Below are 15,990 nucleotides of genomic sequence, written 5' to 3'. Positions count from 1 at the left end.
GGAGCCACCAACTTGTCTGATGAACTCAGTATCATATGTTGCCTTGATCCTCTGATTGGCAGGTCCCTTCATCGACAGCATCGCCGGAGTGCCGGAGGAGTTTCGCCATGTGGTGTGGACACATGGCATGAGGAGGCTGGCTGTGCTGGTTGGACGGGCACTTCGATTTGGCGAGTCCGTCCTGCTTGTAGGAGACACTGGGTGAGACACAAATAATGTCACTGCCAGGCCCAGTTCATTCATTCCGAGTTAAATCGACATGATGGTTTTCTCTAGGGTTGGCCTCAATGGTCGGTCCAGACTGAAATATCTCAAGAATTACTGCACGGATTGAGATTGAGATGTTTTTACTTGCATCCACGGTTTCCGGATGATGAATCAAAATGACTTTGGTGGTCCATTGACCTTTCCTCTAGCGCCACCCTCAGGTCAAACGGTGTCCAATTCTTTGGTTGACCAAATACCTGCAAATCATAATTCCCATCAGCCTCAGATGTACTTTGTGTTTTCTGCTAATTAGCAGTTTTATATTAATATTAACATGCTAAACTAAACTGATGAACATACCTACTAAGCACCAGCATGTTAGTATTGTCCCTGTGTGTATGTTAGTATGCCGATGTTAACATGTGGCTTAAAGTTAAGCTGTGCCTAAGTATGGCTTCGCATAGCTACTTTTCCTACTAAGCCCCTTTTCCTGTTCCCTCTCCAGATGTGGCAAGACAACAATCTGCCAGCTGTTTGCTGCTTTGGCTGGGCAGAAGTTTTTCTCAGTCAACTGTCACCTACACATGGAGACCTCTGACTTCCTGGGAGGCCTGCGACCTGTCCGACACACACATCAGGTACTGACAAGCCTGCGGCAGGTGGAAATGTCAAATCTGTAGGCGGAGGAAAAGCCAGAGGCATAGAGTCTGACCCAAAGGTCTTTCTGAGAGAGCAGAAGTGAGCAAGTTGCATGACAATAAAAGCTGACATTAGCCCTCTCATACTTCATTTACATTCCATTTTTTATTCCCACTAGTATTTTTGTCTCACCCTATGCTTGGAGAAATGAGAGTAATGTGTATGTATGCCATGTGCCATATGGCAGTTTGTTGCTATTTAACTAAAGGGAAAAATAGAAAGTTTGCTGACCCTGTCCGCTCTGTGTGTGTGTGCGTGTGCGTGTGTGTGTGTGTGTGTGTGTGTGTGTGTGTGTGTGTGTGTGTGTGTGTGTAGACTGATGGTGAGGACAGCAGGCTGTTCCAGTGGCATGACGGCCCCTTGGTGCTGGCCATGAAGGAGGGAGGGGTGTTTCTCATGGATGAGATCTCCCTGGCAGACGACTCTGTGCTGGAGAGGCTCAACAGGTAGACACGAACACACACACGTGCACAGTTCACGCCATGAAACGCTTCTGACTAGTGTACCTCTTGATGACAGTTAGTGAAATTCTTATGCGACAGAGTGCACTTTCACATCACTTGTGAGAGTACAATGCTACAAAGTGTCATTCTGCTTCTCTTGGTCTGAGATTTACATATGGCACAGTTTGCATTTTGAGCCACAAAATCCACCGCGGAGAGGCACATGCAGGTGAACAACGGACTGAGACGAGCAACTGACAGTGCTTTGTGTCCGTTGTCAGTGTCCTAGAGACGGAGAGGGCGCTCCTGCTGGCAGAGAAGGGCAGCGGGGACAATGACGACGTGGAGCTGATCAGAGCCGCTGCAGGTTTCCGTCTGTTGGCCACCATGAACCCCGGAGGAGACTTTGGCAAGAAAGAGGTAGATTAAAAAAAGATTCCACTGTGTTGTCAGTGGAGTTTAAGATGATTGTAGCAGCAGCGGAACAGTTTTAAGTGCTGATACAATAGTCATAAGACACTGGATTCCTACCTGTTGGCTTTCTGCTGATACAGTGTTGTACTTGCCTGTAACTGACTGTACTCAATTTGATATAACATGCTGCTTAAATGATATGCATGTCTTTAAGAGTAACCAAGCAGCACTCTATGAATGCAGAGTCTGACTTTTCTGCTTGTCTGCTTGTCTGGACAGCTGTCTCCCGCCCTCAGGAACCGTTTCACAGAGATCTGGTGTCCTCAGAGCAACAGCCGCAGCGATCTGGTTCAGATCATCCAACACAACCTGCGCTCAGGCCTCTCACTTGACGGTAAAGCAGCTTGGAAACTGTTACCATCTGGCTCAGAAATGGCAACAAAGAGGGAGGCCTCACACAGATTAAGCAGCAAAAGACCAATGCTGAGTCGGGGTTAATGTCATCCAGTTACATGTCTTGATCACAACTATTCAAGAGCTCAAAGCTAGGATTTGACACGTTGACCCGTGGTAACATACATAATTACATCATAGTCATTGTTGATATTTTATAGTCTGAATTATTTCTGGTAAAAATAACTGATGGATAATTAACAAACAATGCATGACTGATCAGTAATTAAAACTTTTTCTCTCAAATCTTGTAACATATACAGAAAACCCAGTGTTGAAAGTGTTACTGATGTGGGTTCTGCGGTCTCAAACACAGGTGGTGACATTGCAGAGCTGATGCTGGACTTCATCGAGTGGCTGACCCAACAGGATTTTGGCCGGCGCTGCATCCTGAGTGTCAGAGACATCCTGTCATGGGTCAACTTCCTGAACGCCGTGTGTGAGCGGGACGAGGACGGCTTCATGACCATGGGAGCCCTGGAGGACGAGGAAGAAGCGGAGTGGGACCTCAGACTGGACACTGTTACCGCCTTCATCCACGCTGCATGCCTCGTCTACATAGACGGCATCGGCTCCGGTGAGCTGCTGGCTTATTTTTTAGTTCCACAGAACTAAAAACTAACTAGTTTTTTTCAAACGTGATCCGAGACTCCCTTTTCTCGCAGGAACCACAGCGTCCTGTGCAGACAGTGCCCTGCTGGCACGCCGGCTGTCCCTGGGCTTCCTGCAGCAGCGGCTGAACAAGATGACCAAGCTGGATCAGGAGATGCTGGACGCCTTAAGAGTCTACGACAGCAACATGCCACGTGAACCCCAGTGGGGCGAAGATTTCTTCGGCATTGACCCCTTCTACATTGCCCTGGGTATGGACTTGCTGTGTTCATGTCCTATAACATCTGTTAAGCGTCCATTACACATTCAAATACTATATATCAGTCTTTTTGTACCGGCTCACCAACTCGTCGCTCAAATGCAGATCCAGTATGCCATCAAGTGTTGTCATAGCGATGACAAAAAAGCTTATGGCACTTCACTTTTCTTTTTAATTTAAAGGATAGGCTCACATTTCTAAAGTCTGCCTTAAAACTAGTCCCATGTCCACATCATTTACGTTGAAAACCTCTTTGAAGGGTATCATTTGATGGCCATTATGAACAGAGGAAACGATTACAGGGTGCAGAACCTGTTTTGGTGCACATTGACTACGGTTTTAAAACAGAAAAACGTGAACCTCTCCTTAAGTATAAAACATCACTCTGCTTTCTACGTTCTCATGCTGTCATCTGGTGCCCTTTCAGAGAACAGGTTTGTTGTACACTTACGCCTTCCCCACAAACGTCTGTTAAACCATCCGTTTAAGTCCTCTTTAGCTGTACTCTTCACTGTCAACCCAAATTAGTACATCTCTGGTCCTTGGTTGGGTTGGATGCTTGTTATCCGCTGTATCTGCACGCAGGTGTAGTTCAATAACGAAATAGTATCATTCACTTTCTTGCCAAGAGTTGAATGAGAACATGGGTATCAGTCTGATGTCTTTCTATTGAGTAATACCACAGAGCACAAGGTTTCCAGTGCCATATCCCACCCCGGTGATGACGAACAGTAAAACTGTATTAAACTGCCATGTTCACTCAGGGCCTCAGACTGAGAGCCGTAGCCTGTCGGACTACACCATGGCAGCGGGCACCACTTCAGTGAACGCCCAGAGGCTTCTGCGGGCGCTGAAGCTGCAGAGGCCCGTGCTGCTGGAGGGCTCACCCGGTGTGGGAAAGACCAGCCTGGTGGCAGCGCTGGCAAAAGCCTCCGGAAACCACCTGGTCAGGATCAACCTGTCGGAGCAAACGGTAAGCCTTCGTAAGAACGCTCGGGGACTCTGCATGGTGCTCCTGAATGAACTGGCTCTGATGCTGATGATGTGCACTCTGGCAGGACGTCACTGATTTGTTTGGGACGGATCTCCCTGTGGAGGGAGGGAAGGGGGGAGAGTTTGCTTGGCGTGATGGCCCTCTTTTGGCTGCTTTGAAGGCAGGCCACTGGGTTGTCCTGGATGAGGTAAGGACCAGTGTTCAGTTTTTTACACAGGTTTCTATGGCTTAGAGCGTGTTCATCAACACAAATTGTAATCTGATGATGCTGCTATAATTTGCAATGTTAAACTGTCCCTCAGCTGAACCTGGCCTCTCAGTCAGTGTTGGAGGGTCTGAACGCCTGCTTCGATCACCGAGCAGAGATCTACATTCCTGAACTGGGCATGAGCTTCCATGTTCAGCACGAGAAGACCAAGATCTTTGGCTGCCAGAACCCCTTCACTCAAGGCGGTGGGCGTAAGGGACTGCCCAAATCCTTCCTCAACAGATTCACACAGGCAAGTCGAGATGATTGTGCAAAGCCTTACATACTTTGCAATGTCCAAAGTTTACATGTGTGCTCTTTATTTATTGCTTCTTTGCTATAGGCCCATCATTGTTGTTGGTTTTTCATAATGTGCCATTGCTACTGACTTTCTGAAAGGAGCCCAAAGGAGAAAAGCTCTCATCACTTTCTTTTGCATCCCCGTTCATGAAGTCTGATTTCCCCCCTGTGTGTTCTCAGGTTTTTGTGGACCAGCTCACAAGCAAAGACATGGAGTTCATAGGAGACTCCATTTTCTCCAGCATTGATAAAGAAATCATTGCCAAAATGGTGGAGTTCAGTAACAAGGTAGGCTTCTCTGTCCTGGTGTACAGACCGACTCTGCCGTGCAGCCGATGATGCGATTCTAGCACCAGGCGGTGTTTCGCATGTTTAAAGCTGTTGGGTTGTTAAAGGGGTACCTAATAGGTTTCATGCCTTCGACAGCTCGTCCAGGAGGTGTGCGTGGAGCGGCGATGGGGTCAGAAAGGCAGCCCCTGGGAGTTCAACCTGCGCGACATGTTCCGCTGGTGTCAGCTGATGCAGGCTGACCAATCCCCGGGGTTTTTCAACCCGGGCCAGCACGTAGCCTTGGTGTATGCGGACAGAAAGAGAACGGAGTCTGACAAGGCTCAGGTACACTTTTTCATCAACTTTGCTTGCACTGTTATTAGCACATGATAAATGGTAAATAGACTGTACTTGTATCTCAAATCGCTTTAACGCTACATTCATATTCACCCGCTCACACACAGTTCAGATTTAGTGCACAAGAAGTAACAAAATATAAATTGATGATAAAAATGAAATAGCAGCTACACTATGCTCTCATTAGTGGGCTTTTTTGTTTTCTTCATGAACATGAATGTATTTGTGCACATTTTGAGCATTACATTCTCATTCAGAGGCCACCTTCAATTCTCTTTATGTCTCTTGTTAATCTTGAATAATACACACGATCCGTCTGTACCCGTCCTCCTGCACCACATAGGTTCTGTCAGTGTTCCGGAAAGTGTTCGGCGAGGACTTTGAGCCTTACAGCGGCTCCAGACAGTTCTACATCACTCCACTCAACGTGCAGGTTTGTCAAAGCATCAACACCTCATCCTGTTTTCTCAGTAGGAAGTGAGTGAGGTTGGTACAGACAGAGTTAAGGATTTCCTCTCCCACGGATCGCCCCTGCAGGTGGGCTTCTCCGTCCTGCAACGCAGCGGCGGAGCCCCTGTGGCCCTGGACCCCCCATTGTCCATCACACACCAAGTGCTGAGGCCCCTGGAGTCCCTGATGAAGTGTGTGGAGATGGGCTGGATGAGCATACTAGTCGGCCCCACGGCAAGCGGAAAGACCAGCCTGGTGAGACTGCTGGCTCTTCTGACAGGTCACCGCCTCAGGGTCATGGCCATGAACAGCGCCATGGATACCACAGAGCTGCTGGGAGGCTTCGAACAGGTAAGAACTCAGGTTTCTAGTTTGCCAAAAGCTGTTTTGGTACCGTCTGAAGACACCAGACCGCATCACGTACACTTTTCATCATCATTCCAGGTGGATATTATGCGACCGTGGCAGCAAGTGCTGGAGAGCGTGGACTACATAGTCGCCATGGTGATAAGGCGCGGCTTGATGTCGCTGGACGTCGGCATCCAGGACACCGAGTTCCTGCTGCAGACTTGGGGTCTGTTCTGCCACTGGCTGAAGGAAGAAGGGCTGCAGAGAACTGGGGGAACAGTCAACTCAGAGGCCCTCAACAAGCTTGAGGTCATCATCCTCCTCCTGCAGAAACTCAACACCAAGCTCAAAGTGTTCACCGGTAATGGACGAGTCTGATAACTAGATACTGTCAGATGTTAAGGACCTAAAGAAAAGTCTATTTATCTTGTAAGTTGAAGAATTCGTTCCCAGTGATGTAACTTACTTGTGTTTATTGTCCAGACATGTCCAAGCTGCAGATGGACTTTACGCTGCTGAAGGAGCGCATGGCTCAGCTGGAGGACGGCTGGACGAATGGAGGCTTCGAGTGGTTGGACGGCATGCTGGTCCAGTCGCTGCAGGCCGGCGACTGGCTGCTCATGGACAACGTCAACTTCTGCAGGTGAGGAAAACTGCAGTGTTCCGTATGTGTTTGAGTGCTTATCAACCTATTTGTAAAAGCATCGGTTCTCACATGCAAGCATGTTGCACTGATGGTGTGTTACCTGCCCAGTGCCTCTGTCCTGGATCGCCTGAATGCTCTGCTGGAACCCGGTGGATGTCTCACAATCAACGAACGAGGCGTCATAGACGGGAAGACCCCCAAAATCACCCCCCATCCCAACTTCAGGTACTGCGTGAAATCAGAGCCTGTTGCCTTTTTTTTTTTTTTTTTAAGCCACGAAAGAAATCCAAACTCAGGTGATGTGTGTGTGGCTGTGCAGGTTGTTCCTGACCATGGACCCCGTGCATGGGGAGCTCTCCAGAGCCATGAGGAACAGAGGAGTAGAGATTTACATCCCAGGGGAACATGAGGGGGTCTGCTGGGACAAAGTGGACCTGAAGACGCTGCTTCACACCGCAGGGGTGACCGGGGACTGTGTGTGCGATCTGCTGATCGAAATACATAAAGGCATCAAATGTGCCATCTGGGGTAAGCGCTGAATAACGGCGACGCATCCATATGCAGTCAGTCAGCGTGCGGAGTTAATTAAGCAGCCTTTCGGCTTGTGTCTGTCAGATTCCCCTGCCTCTTCGGTGGCTTCCCTCCTCCACGCTGCCAGCCTGCTCTCCTGCCAGCTGCAGAGAGGTGTGGATTTGCCCAGTGCCCTTCAGCATGCTTGTGGAGAGGCCTACTCACTCTGCCAACGCACCACTGCCAGCCAGAAGGTAACTGAGTTATCTATCATTCTACATAACGGACAGCGCATGCAACTTGGGGGGGTGATATACAGTTCCACTTAAAATTATTCAACCGCCACTGCAAGCTCCAAATGCCTGAACTCCAAGACGTACACCACTACTGACCCAACAGCACGAGACTAGTCAGCTCCAGTACGCTCCAAACTATATACAGCAAATAAGCCGCTGAGGTTTTGGGTCTCTGTTCTGTGGAACGATGAATAAACATTACTTGCGTTGTCCCTCCAGCAAGCCCAGCAGGTGATTGAGCAGCACTTGGCCATCCTGGACACAGAGGACTGGGGCAGTGGGCTGCTGTGTGCTGGAGTTTGGCCTGACGGTTTTCCCTCCGCCCTCCTCTCCACGGAGGATTCCTGCTTCTCCACCGTCCTCCGAGATGGACAGGTCCTCTCATTTTGCCTGAACACCCTCAGCCTTCAGGGCAAGCGGTAAGAAAAGTGCAACGCATCTCTACCTATGTAAACACATCATGCAAGGATGTACCCGATGTAGAAAGAGATTTTAGAGAAAATAAAGTTGTACCTGAAGTTGAAATACTCAAGGCACCTAAAGTGGCAATTGAAACAGATGCGAGTCTAAGTTCTCACCCTAAAATGAGTTCAAAAGTGCAGCTGAAAATATTAGTTGATGTACAAGTGTCAGTTCAAGTGCATAAACTGAAAGATGTCACTGAAGAGAGACCTGAAAGGGTTTGCTGTGTCAAACTGTAAGCACTGAAAGAGTTAATTTAAATGTAACTACTAAAAACAGATGTACTCTGGAGTAAAGAGATACAAAAGATAAAGGTGGAAGTGACAGCTGACGTCTAAATCAGTTATGTTGTGCGCAGGAATCGTCCCCTGAGTCTAAGTGACCTGCAGAGGGCGTTACAGAGCAGCGGTGTCCACGAGGGCCTGCTGTTCTCTGGAGGAGTGGTGGATCTGGCGGAAGGAGACGCCCTGAGACTGATTCCCACTGCAGTAAGACTCCTCACAGAGAGGGCCTCTCATGGAGACTGGATCCTCCGCAGCAGCTGGCTCTCACACCTGGGGAAGAGCTACAAATATGTCCCAGGTTGGAAACTCTGCACAGACAAACACACACAGCAGCCCAACATGTTAGAAGCACAGTGCCTTCATATTCTTTATAGTTCTTTTATAATGTAAAAACTCTTCATTAAAAATGTAAATGTAAATTAAAAGTTTGTGTGTGTGTGGATTCTAAAACAATGTGTCACTTGACTGTTCCAGATCCAGCTCTGGTCCAGGTGGAGGCAGGAAACCGGGCTTTGAAGGCTGTGTTTGGTAGCAAACTGGCAGCCAAGGGCAAGTCATTGGCAGAGTTGCTTCAGCCTCACAGCATAGGTACATTATTTGGTTGTTTTCTTCTTCTTTTGGTAATTACTGCATATGCTAGCCCTCACAGAGATGTTGAAATGTTTCATATGCATGTAAAATGTAAGATTAAAGTGAAGTTAATACAGACATCAGGGTGAGGCAGATTTCAGTGCAGACATTCCGTCTCTCCATCAGACATTTGGCTTGTGTTGCTGTAAGGAGTTATTAACCAGTGTCTCATGTATTTGCCAGATGAATACAGGATACTGGTGGACATGCGGTGGAACAAGCAATACTTGGACATTTTAGCCAACAAGTGCAACTTTGAGGACGAGGAAAGATACATGGAGTTTCTGGAGGCACTGAACACAGTTGCCAACAGGTAGGTTCAAGGTCTGAAAAATGCTTGGACTTTAAATCAAGTCCTTGAAACTGTAATGCAATTTTAATTGCATTAATATTATGAATAGCTAGCTGACTGAATAGTTCTAACCTAAATAAGTTAGAGAGAGCCTAATTGATTCAAGTAAATGCAATTAATGTACCATGCTCTGTATTGGAACAATGTTCCATTGCATCGTCCCCATCAAATGAAAAGTAAGTAAAATCTTTGCAAAGTGCTTGAATTTGACTTTGGGAAAGTTGTTGGAAGCCTGATGCATGAATTGTAAAATGAAAGACGAGCACAAATAATGTGTGTGTGTTTGTTAGGATCGTTCTGATGATGGACAGAGAGGAAAGGTCTGTCATCTGCACCTGTGCTATCAACCTGTCTGCCCCAAACTCTGCCCTGAGAATAGCCACAGCCTTCAGCAAAGGTATGCACGGCACAGCACGGCACGGCACGGCACGCCTCGGCTGGCTGTGAACTGATGGAAGCAGAACTGCAGCAGTAGCACACTCCTCAAAACCTGACACGCACCTTTTTGTAAAAGCAGATGTTTTCCTCCCCTCACAGGGACTGTGGACATCGGCCACCTGCCGCACCCAGTGCTGATGCACCTGCGGACCTTCTTTGACTTGTGGGACTCATTCGCCCTGCAGGCCGTGCAGAACGGACAGCCCTACATCTCAGACCACATCATGTTTGAGGTCAGAACTTCTACTGCTGCTTGCTACTCCTTCTACTATTACTGCCACTACTACTACTAGAACTTTGTGCTACTACTAGTACTACTTCTGTTGCCAGCACCAATGAAATGTATACCTCTAGCATCGCTTGTATCTTTTAGCGAGGCGGTTAACAATAAATAGAAGAGATTCGGTGTTACAGATGGAGCGAAATGAAACGGAGTGAGGGCCGTTCACATATGATCCCACCATCTGGGCAAAGTTGCTCCAAAATCACAACAGACAGTCGGAGGCGTCAAAACGCTTCTCGTAAAATACGATGGTGCTACGGTCTCCTCACTTCTTATCCCGTGTGCGTTTAGATCTTACAGCTTCTGCAGTGGCTTGACCGTTTCTGGGATGTCTGCAGCACCCTACCGACGGACTCTCAGGGCATCTCTGTGCTGTCTCTGCACTGGCAGTGGGTGCAGAAGCATCTCATCCTCCGACTCCCCCACTTGCTGCTGGGAGACAGTGAAGTCACGTTTGAGTAAAGACTTTTTTTTTTGCTCACTACATAATGCAGCATTTTCTCTAACATTTCAGAGATTGTATACCTATAAGGTTGCACCAGGACTTTTTTTTTATCTTGCATGCGATATTTTTTTTTACATGTTGCTAATGTTACAGGAGAAAATGTATTAATATCTAAAAGTAATATATTTCCGCTTCCTAACTCTTGTGACTGTTCTGTGCTCCAGAGGTCACCAGGAGCTGCAGGCAGTCTCAGCAGCGATCCAGACTGTTCTGTCGACTCCGGTGTCTGTGGCCACAGCTCTGAAAGGCATCCAGAAAACCCTCGGGAAACCGCTGCCGTTCAAGGTCTGGAGACACTTCAGCAGCTCTACTTAATTGTCTGACACAGTATTTGCAGATATTTACTCCTAACTTGTTTTTTTTCTGATCTTTTGTGTCTTCTCAACCAGAGAGACGAAAGTATTTAAAAGCCCGTCTAGCATAACCTTTGTCATTCGCAATTTATCTGAGAGATCTGAATGCTTCACAAACCGCATCCATCTTCTTCATTAGCTGGAGTCGGTGGCTGAGTGCGCATCTCGGCTCAGGCTCTTGAGCAAAGCCCTGGACGTGAGTGATCTAAGGATGGACAGCGGCAAAGGTCCTTGGAGGCAGGAGCTAGTGCGACTTCAGGGTGCCGGGCTCGGGCTGGATATCAAGGAGAGTCTGCTGGAAGCCTGGGGCCTCGTTCTGCTGGCCAACAACCAGCTGGATCCACAGAAGTCTGGTAAGCTCACCATATGGAAAGCCATTTGACCCATGTGTGCCTGATGTGCTGTGGTGTCTGGAGGGCCTGAGAATGGTGATGTTGGTCAGTTGTTGTTTGTTTCTTGAGTCCAGTACGAGATATCCCAACGGTTGGTGTATTTTGCCACGGATTTGGTATAGATGGACCCCTAATGGTGATCTGTTGTCCAGCACGATCATCAGGTCAAAACTTCATCTTCGTCTTTTTATTTTCCTTGATTTCAATATCATACTCGCTCATATTTACTCAGATTAAGTTAATTGAAGTGATTTTGCCAAGTCAAACAGATGTTGTCCCTGTGCGGAGAAAGGCAGACTAACTACGCATGACTCATATGACGTGTTTGGACCAGTCCAGTATTGTTCATACCTCAAATTTAATTTTGACACAAAAAACTGTTGTGTCTGTCCTGAGCAGCATGCTCATATTGTAGGTAATGAACATAGTGGGGACAGTTATGGGGCATTGAACATTTGAAGTTTTCTCCTGGAGGCGAAACAAGGCGAGTGTGATGTTAAAGGGCCAGAATGTGAGTGTCTCACTGTGTTTTCCCATCAGGAGTGTTGGAGAGGTTGGTGTTCAGCGTGGAGCTGCAGCAGCGGCAGATGACCTCCAGAGGGCTCCTGAAGGTCTGCTCCCTGTCAGACGCCGAGGAGCCAGAGGACGGGGTCCGCCTCGCTCGAGAGGAGCTGCAGCAGCTCAGCCGCAGGGCTCAGCTCTGGCCTCTGATGGAGGAACTCGCTGTGCTCAACCAGCTGCGACTCAGCACTGACCTGCTGCACCTGGCTCTTTCTCCCAGGTAAAAATCTATTTTCATCCCAACAAAACCGAAATATTTGAGGACTGATCTTGAAACAATTGATGACTGGACCTCTTTCTACTGACATACAGTGACCAGGAGGCTGAGGACAGCTTGCGTCGGGAACTCTCCAGACATCTGCGCTACTGCCTTCAGTCCACACCGATGAATGTCAGCCAGCTCCAACCACTGTGGTTCCTGCTCAGCAGTGACCGGGTCAGTAAAATAAGGTTTCAGTAACTATAAAAAAAAAAGTTCCCCTCCACTCAAAAATAAGTTTTTTCAGATGGATGTTTGACCTTAGTTGTACAGGATGTTGTATGTACAGAGTTTGGAAACGCAAAGTCTCCGTTGTGAGGCTGAGGATGGACATTTCAGTGAAGCAGAAGACCTCCTGTGTCCAGCAGTTACACTTTTCTAATGAACACTATAACACTATGGGCGCATCCGTAGGTTGAAGAGAGAGACATCATTTAAGAATGAAATAATATGTGATGTCATATCAGACACAAATTATTATTCAAAACAGAATATTTTAAACTAAAGGGAAAACAAAAGGAACTAGATTAACAGCTAAATAAAGAGGCTATTTCATGGGTGAGTGAAACCAATATACCGTACATGAGGCATAGTGCACACTGCAGAGCTGAGAGATCACAGAGGGAGAGACGGGGAGGGCGATTTGAACAGCGATGCTGTCAGATGAAGAAAAAAAAAAACCTCTACATGTTTGTAAATTCAAAGTTACAAACATAAAGCACGCTCCTCGTGATTCTTCTGCCCTCCAGCCGGCTGAAGAGCTGCAGTTTGTGTGGTGTGAGCTGCTATCCGAGGCCCTGTCTGCCCTGTGGACCAGCAGTGTGACCTCAGACCCTGACCTCTGGCTCAAATGGGACCCACTAAGACCTGTGACCCAACCAGCTCCAAAGCCGCACCACGGAGCAGACAACACGGTACCGGTCTTCAACATCTCCTGCTCTGCTTATCTGAGTAATCTCCCGCTGGGTTAATTCATGGCCGCGTTGTTTCCAGGGACCGGCCTTGCTGAGTAAAGCCGTGTGGTCGCGCTGCATGCTGGGTGTGCTCAGCAGCAGTGAGACTGGAGGTCGACGGGAGCCGTCAGAGGCAGCCCTTCTCTCAACCTGCCACGTCACCCTGGGGGAGTGGAAGGAGAGGATTCAGCAGCTGCAGGATGTGTCTGCTGTGTTGTGGGACAACATGGCCATCCCTGCTCTGGCTGAGTTCAGGTATATTACACACATTCAAAGACGTGCTTCACGAGCGTCTCTCATTTTTGAGTTTACTAATCTCCCCCTTAACTCCTCAGGGGGACAGACTTTCGGCTCCAGGGTGCCGTCCTGCGTCGCCAGCTTCAGAGCATGGCTGACCTGCTGCCCCCCAGCCTGCAGGAGGGCTACATGGAGAGCTGTGAGAGCCTGGTGGAGGACTCTGACCCTCTGATAGCCTCTCAGGAGATCCAGACCGTCTTCAGAGACTTCCTGCCTCCCAATTTGCTCCCAGACGGCCTGGTGGAGGCCTGCATCACCTGCCTGCAGCAGTACGTCCAAAGCAAAGTTCAAGGCTCCAACCCGCTGGCCCACTCGGGAGTGTTCTGGGTCAACATGGGCCTGCTGCAGATAAAAACATGGACGCCACAGACCATCTTTGACCCAGCAGTGAAGAGGGCCTACAAACTCAACTATGCTCAGCAGGAGGTCAGCAACTGTCTGGTTTGGGGTTTTATATCACATGTTGTCATTTGATAATATAACTATGAATTTTAATCCAAGACACTAAACACAAGTGAAGGACTAGAAGGTGGTTAAAACCAGAAATCCCTTGAGCAGACTGTATTTTCGTGTCTCTTGCAGCTGGCTCTGCTGCAGGAGGAGTGGAAAGGACGCAGTCTGTCGTCTCAGCTGATGACCGGAGCAGAACTGGAGGAGAGCAGCACCACCGATGGCTTCCAGCATCCCCGAATCAGGTCAGAGCCAGCTGCGACTTGCCGTTTTGAAATATGGTCGTTTTTGTTCAGATATCACACGAGTGTCCGTATTTTGGCATCGGCGCTCAGTAAGTTTATTTTTCTCTTGCTCTTTCACATTTTCAGAATCAGAATTCCTTTATTGTCATTGTGCAAGAAGCACAACGAAATTTAAATGAGAAACAGCAGCTCTCATGGACAGTGCAAACAACAGAAGGTGCAAAATACAGAATAGTGCAAAAGAAAAAGAATATATGTAAGAAAATATATACAAAAATATAAATAGGTTCACATTTCTTTGGTTGGTTGTATTTTGGTGTTTTGTATTGTTCAGGTTGTGTTGTTGTTATTTAGGGCAATGACAGCTCTGGGGTAGAAGCTGTTCTTTAGTCTGTTGGTGCAAGACTTTATTGCCCTGAAACGTCTGCCTGAGGGAAGGAGTTGGAAGAGGTAGTGTCCCTGATGGTGCTGCGGGCTCTCCTGAGGCAGCGGGTGCTGTAGATGTCCTCCAGAGATGGAAGAGGGCAGCCAGTCAGTCTGTGGGCGGTGTTTATGACCCTCTGGAGCTGCTTCCTCTCTGCCGCAGTGCAGCTGGAGAACCACAGCGAGATGCTGTGGCTCAGCACCGACTCCACCGAGCAGCGGTAGAAGGACACCAAGAGCTCAGTTCTTAAGTTGTTCTTCCTGAGAATCCTCAAGAAGTAGACTCTCTGTTGGGCCTTCTTGAGGATCGCTGTAGAGTTAGCAGTCCAGGTCAGGTTTTCACCGATGTAGGTGCCCAGGAACCTGAAGTCTGGCACCATCTCCACCCTGTCCCCGTTTATGGTGATGGGCTGAATGTCTGGTTTACACCTCCTGAAATCGACAAACACCTCCTGAAATCTAGATTTTCATCTAGATAGTTGTGTCGAACTTATTCTACCACTTGTATCTGACTACTTGTTGTATCTGACTTGTTGTCTTGTAGGTACCTGTGGATCCGTATGCAGCAGGTGAAGGAGCAGATAGCGGAGCTGTCCAGGAAGCAGGCATGTCGCCCTCATGAGCCCCAGTATGGTCGCCTCTTCCAGGAGCTGCAACACTACCTCTGCAGCATCGGCCAGGCGTCCGCAGTGGAGGACCTCCTGTCCCACCTGCTGAAGGCCCTGCAGGGCTCCTCCTCCTCCAAGTCTAGGTCGGCGGTGCAGGGCCTGCTGAAGGAGGAGGCCGTGTGGCAGCACTCCCAGCAGCGCTTCTGCCAGAGGCTGCTGGAGGACTACCCCCTGTACCCCGACGTGGTCGGGCCGATTCGGACAGGCATCCTCCAGCTCCGACACGGCATGAGGCTGGTGGCCTCGCAGGTGGCCGCCTCGCTGACACCCGTGCCCAGTCTGCCCAAGCTGGTTTCCTGCTTGCTGGCGTTTCCCTCCTTGTCTCCCAGCATGCCGTCCTACCTGGCGCGGGCGGACTTCCTCTGCTCCAGGACTTGTATGGACATTCTGTGCTGCTTAGTGAAGCTTCTGCCCCAGCAGCAAGACCCTGAGCATGTGGTCCCCCAGTCCCCCACGCTGCTCCTGAACGCACTGCTGTATGTGCAGTGCCACGCCTTGTCCACAGGAGAGTTCAGCCGTGAGACGCGCAGCCTCTTCAGACACATCTGTCAGGTCAGAGCTTCAGTTCAATCCGAGTTAAAAATTTGACTCTTTTTTTTTTAACGAAAAATTCAATTTGTGTTAACCTCTCCAAGTGAAATGCACGCTGCCGCTGCTTGAACTTGGTCTCTAACTTGGTGCTTCTCAGGCTCTGGTGAACGAGTGGGACGAGCAGGAGAGACGGAGAAGAGAGCGAGAGCAGCTGGAGGCCAGTCTGTACCGCAACCGCAGTCAGCTGCACGGCTCAGGACTGACTGAGGAGGAGCAGGAGGAGAGGGACTTCAGGCGCCAGTTCCCTCAGTTCACCAAGGTATCCATGTTGAACTGTTAGATAAGATGAGTCCACCTGTCTTGTCTGTCCTAATGATGAACATGACTTCTCCAGTAAGC

General features: G+C 48.7%; 1 protein-coding gene across 1 annotated transcript in view; it reads left to right on the top strand.

Moving 5' to 3' along the window:
• mdn1 (midasin AAA ATPase 1) overlaps positions 1-15,990 on the top strand; it is a 49,179-nt gene that overhangs the window by 15,690 nt on the left and 17,499 nt on the right. Inside the window, exons 29-64 of the mRNA XM_070849912.1 lie at positions 63-201; positions 713-845; positions 1,222-1,352; positions 1,631-1,769; positions 2,043-2,157; positions 2,533-2,793; positions 2,882-3,079; positions 3,852-4,060; positions 4,146-4,268; positions 4,384-4,581; positions 4,809-4,916; positions 5,055-5,243; positions 5,599-5,688; positions 5,793-6,056; positions 6,150-6,414; positions 6,537-6,696; positions 6,808-6,924; positions 7,019-7,227; positions 7,315-7,463; positions 7,725-7,924; positions 8,326-8,549; positions 8,726-8,839; positions 9,065-9,194; positions 9,524-9,630; positions 9,771-9,904; positions 10,246-10,412; positions 10,624-10,744; positions 10,952-11,165; positions 11,745-11,985; positions 12,078-12,201; positions 12,774-12,938; positions 13,018-13,232; positions 13,313-13,700; positions 13,857-13,969; positions 14,937-15,612; positions 15,749-15,910. Coding sequence (XP_070706013.1) covers positions 63-201; positions 713-845; positions 1,222-1,352; positions 1,631-1,769; positions 2,043-2,157; positions 2,533-2,793; positions 2,882-3,079; positions 3,852-4,060; positions 4,146-4,268; positions 4,384-4,581; positions 4,809-4,916; positions 5,055-5,243; positions 5,599-5,688; positions 5,793-6,056; positions 6,150-6,414; positions 6,537-6,696; positions 6,808-6,924; positions 7,019-7,227; positions 7,315-7,463; positions 7,725-7,924; positions 8,326-8,549; positions 8,726-8,839; positions 9,065-9,194; positions 9,524-9,630; positions 9,771-9,904; positions 10,246-10,412; positions 10,624-10,744; positions 10,952-11,165; positions 11,745-11,985; positions 12,078-12,201; positions 12,774-12,938; positions 13,018-13,232; positions 13,313-13,700; positions 13,857-13,969; positions 14,937-15,612; positions 15,749-15,910 — 6,692 coding nt within the window. The remainder of the gene's footprint in view (positions 1-62; positions 202-712; positions 846-1,221; positions 1,353-1,630; positions 1,770-2,042; positions 2,158-2,532; positions 2,794-2,881; positions 3,080-3,851; positions 4,061-4,145; positions 4,269-4,383; positions 4,582-4,808; positions 4,917-5,054; positions 5,244-5,598; positions 5,689-5,792; positions 6,057-6,149; positions 6,415-6,536; positions 6,697-6,807; positions 6,925-7,018; positions 7,228-7,314; positions 7,464-7,724; positions 7,925-8,325; positions 8,550-8,725; positions 8,840-9,064; positions 9,195-9,523; positions 9,631-9,770; positions 9,905-10,245; positions 10,413-10,623; positions 10,745-10,951; positions 11,166-11,744; positions 11,986-12,077; positions 12,202-12,773; positions 12,939-13,017; positions 13,233-13,312; positions 13,701-13,856; positions 13,970-14,936; positions 15,613-15,748; positions 15,911-15,990) is intronic.

The sequence above is a fragment of the Pempheris klunzingeri genome, chromosome 18, assembly GCF_042242105.1.
Source record: "Pempheris klunzingeri isolate RE-2024b chromosome 18, fPemKlu1.hap1, whole genome shotgun sequence".
NCBI lineage: Eukaryota > Metazoa > Chordata > Actinopteri > Acropomatiformes > Pempheridae > Pempheris > Pempheris klunzingeri.
Note: the sequence above shows the minus strand (reverse complement) of the source record. Positions and strands in the feature narration are given on the sequence as shown.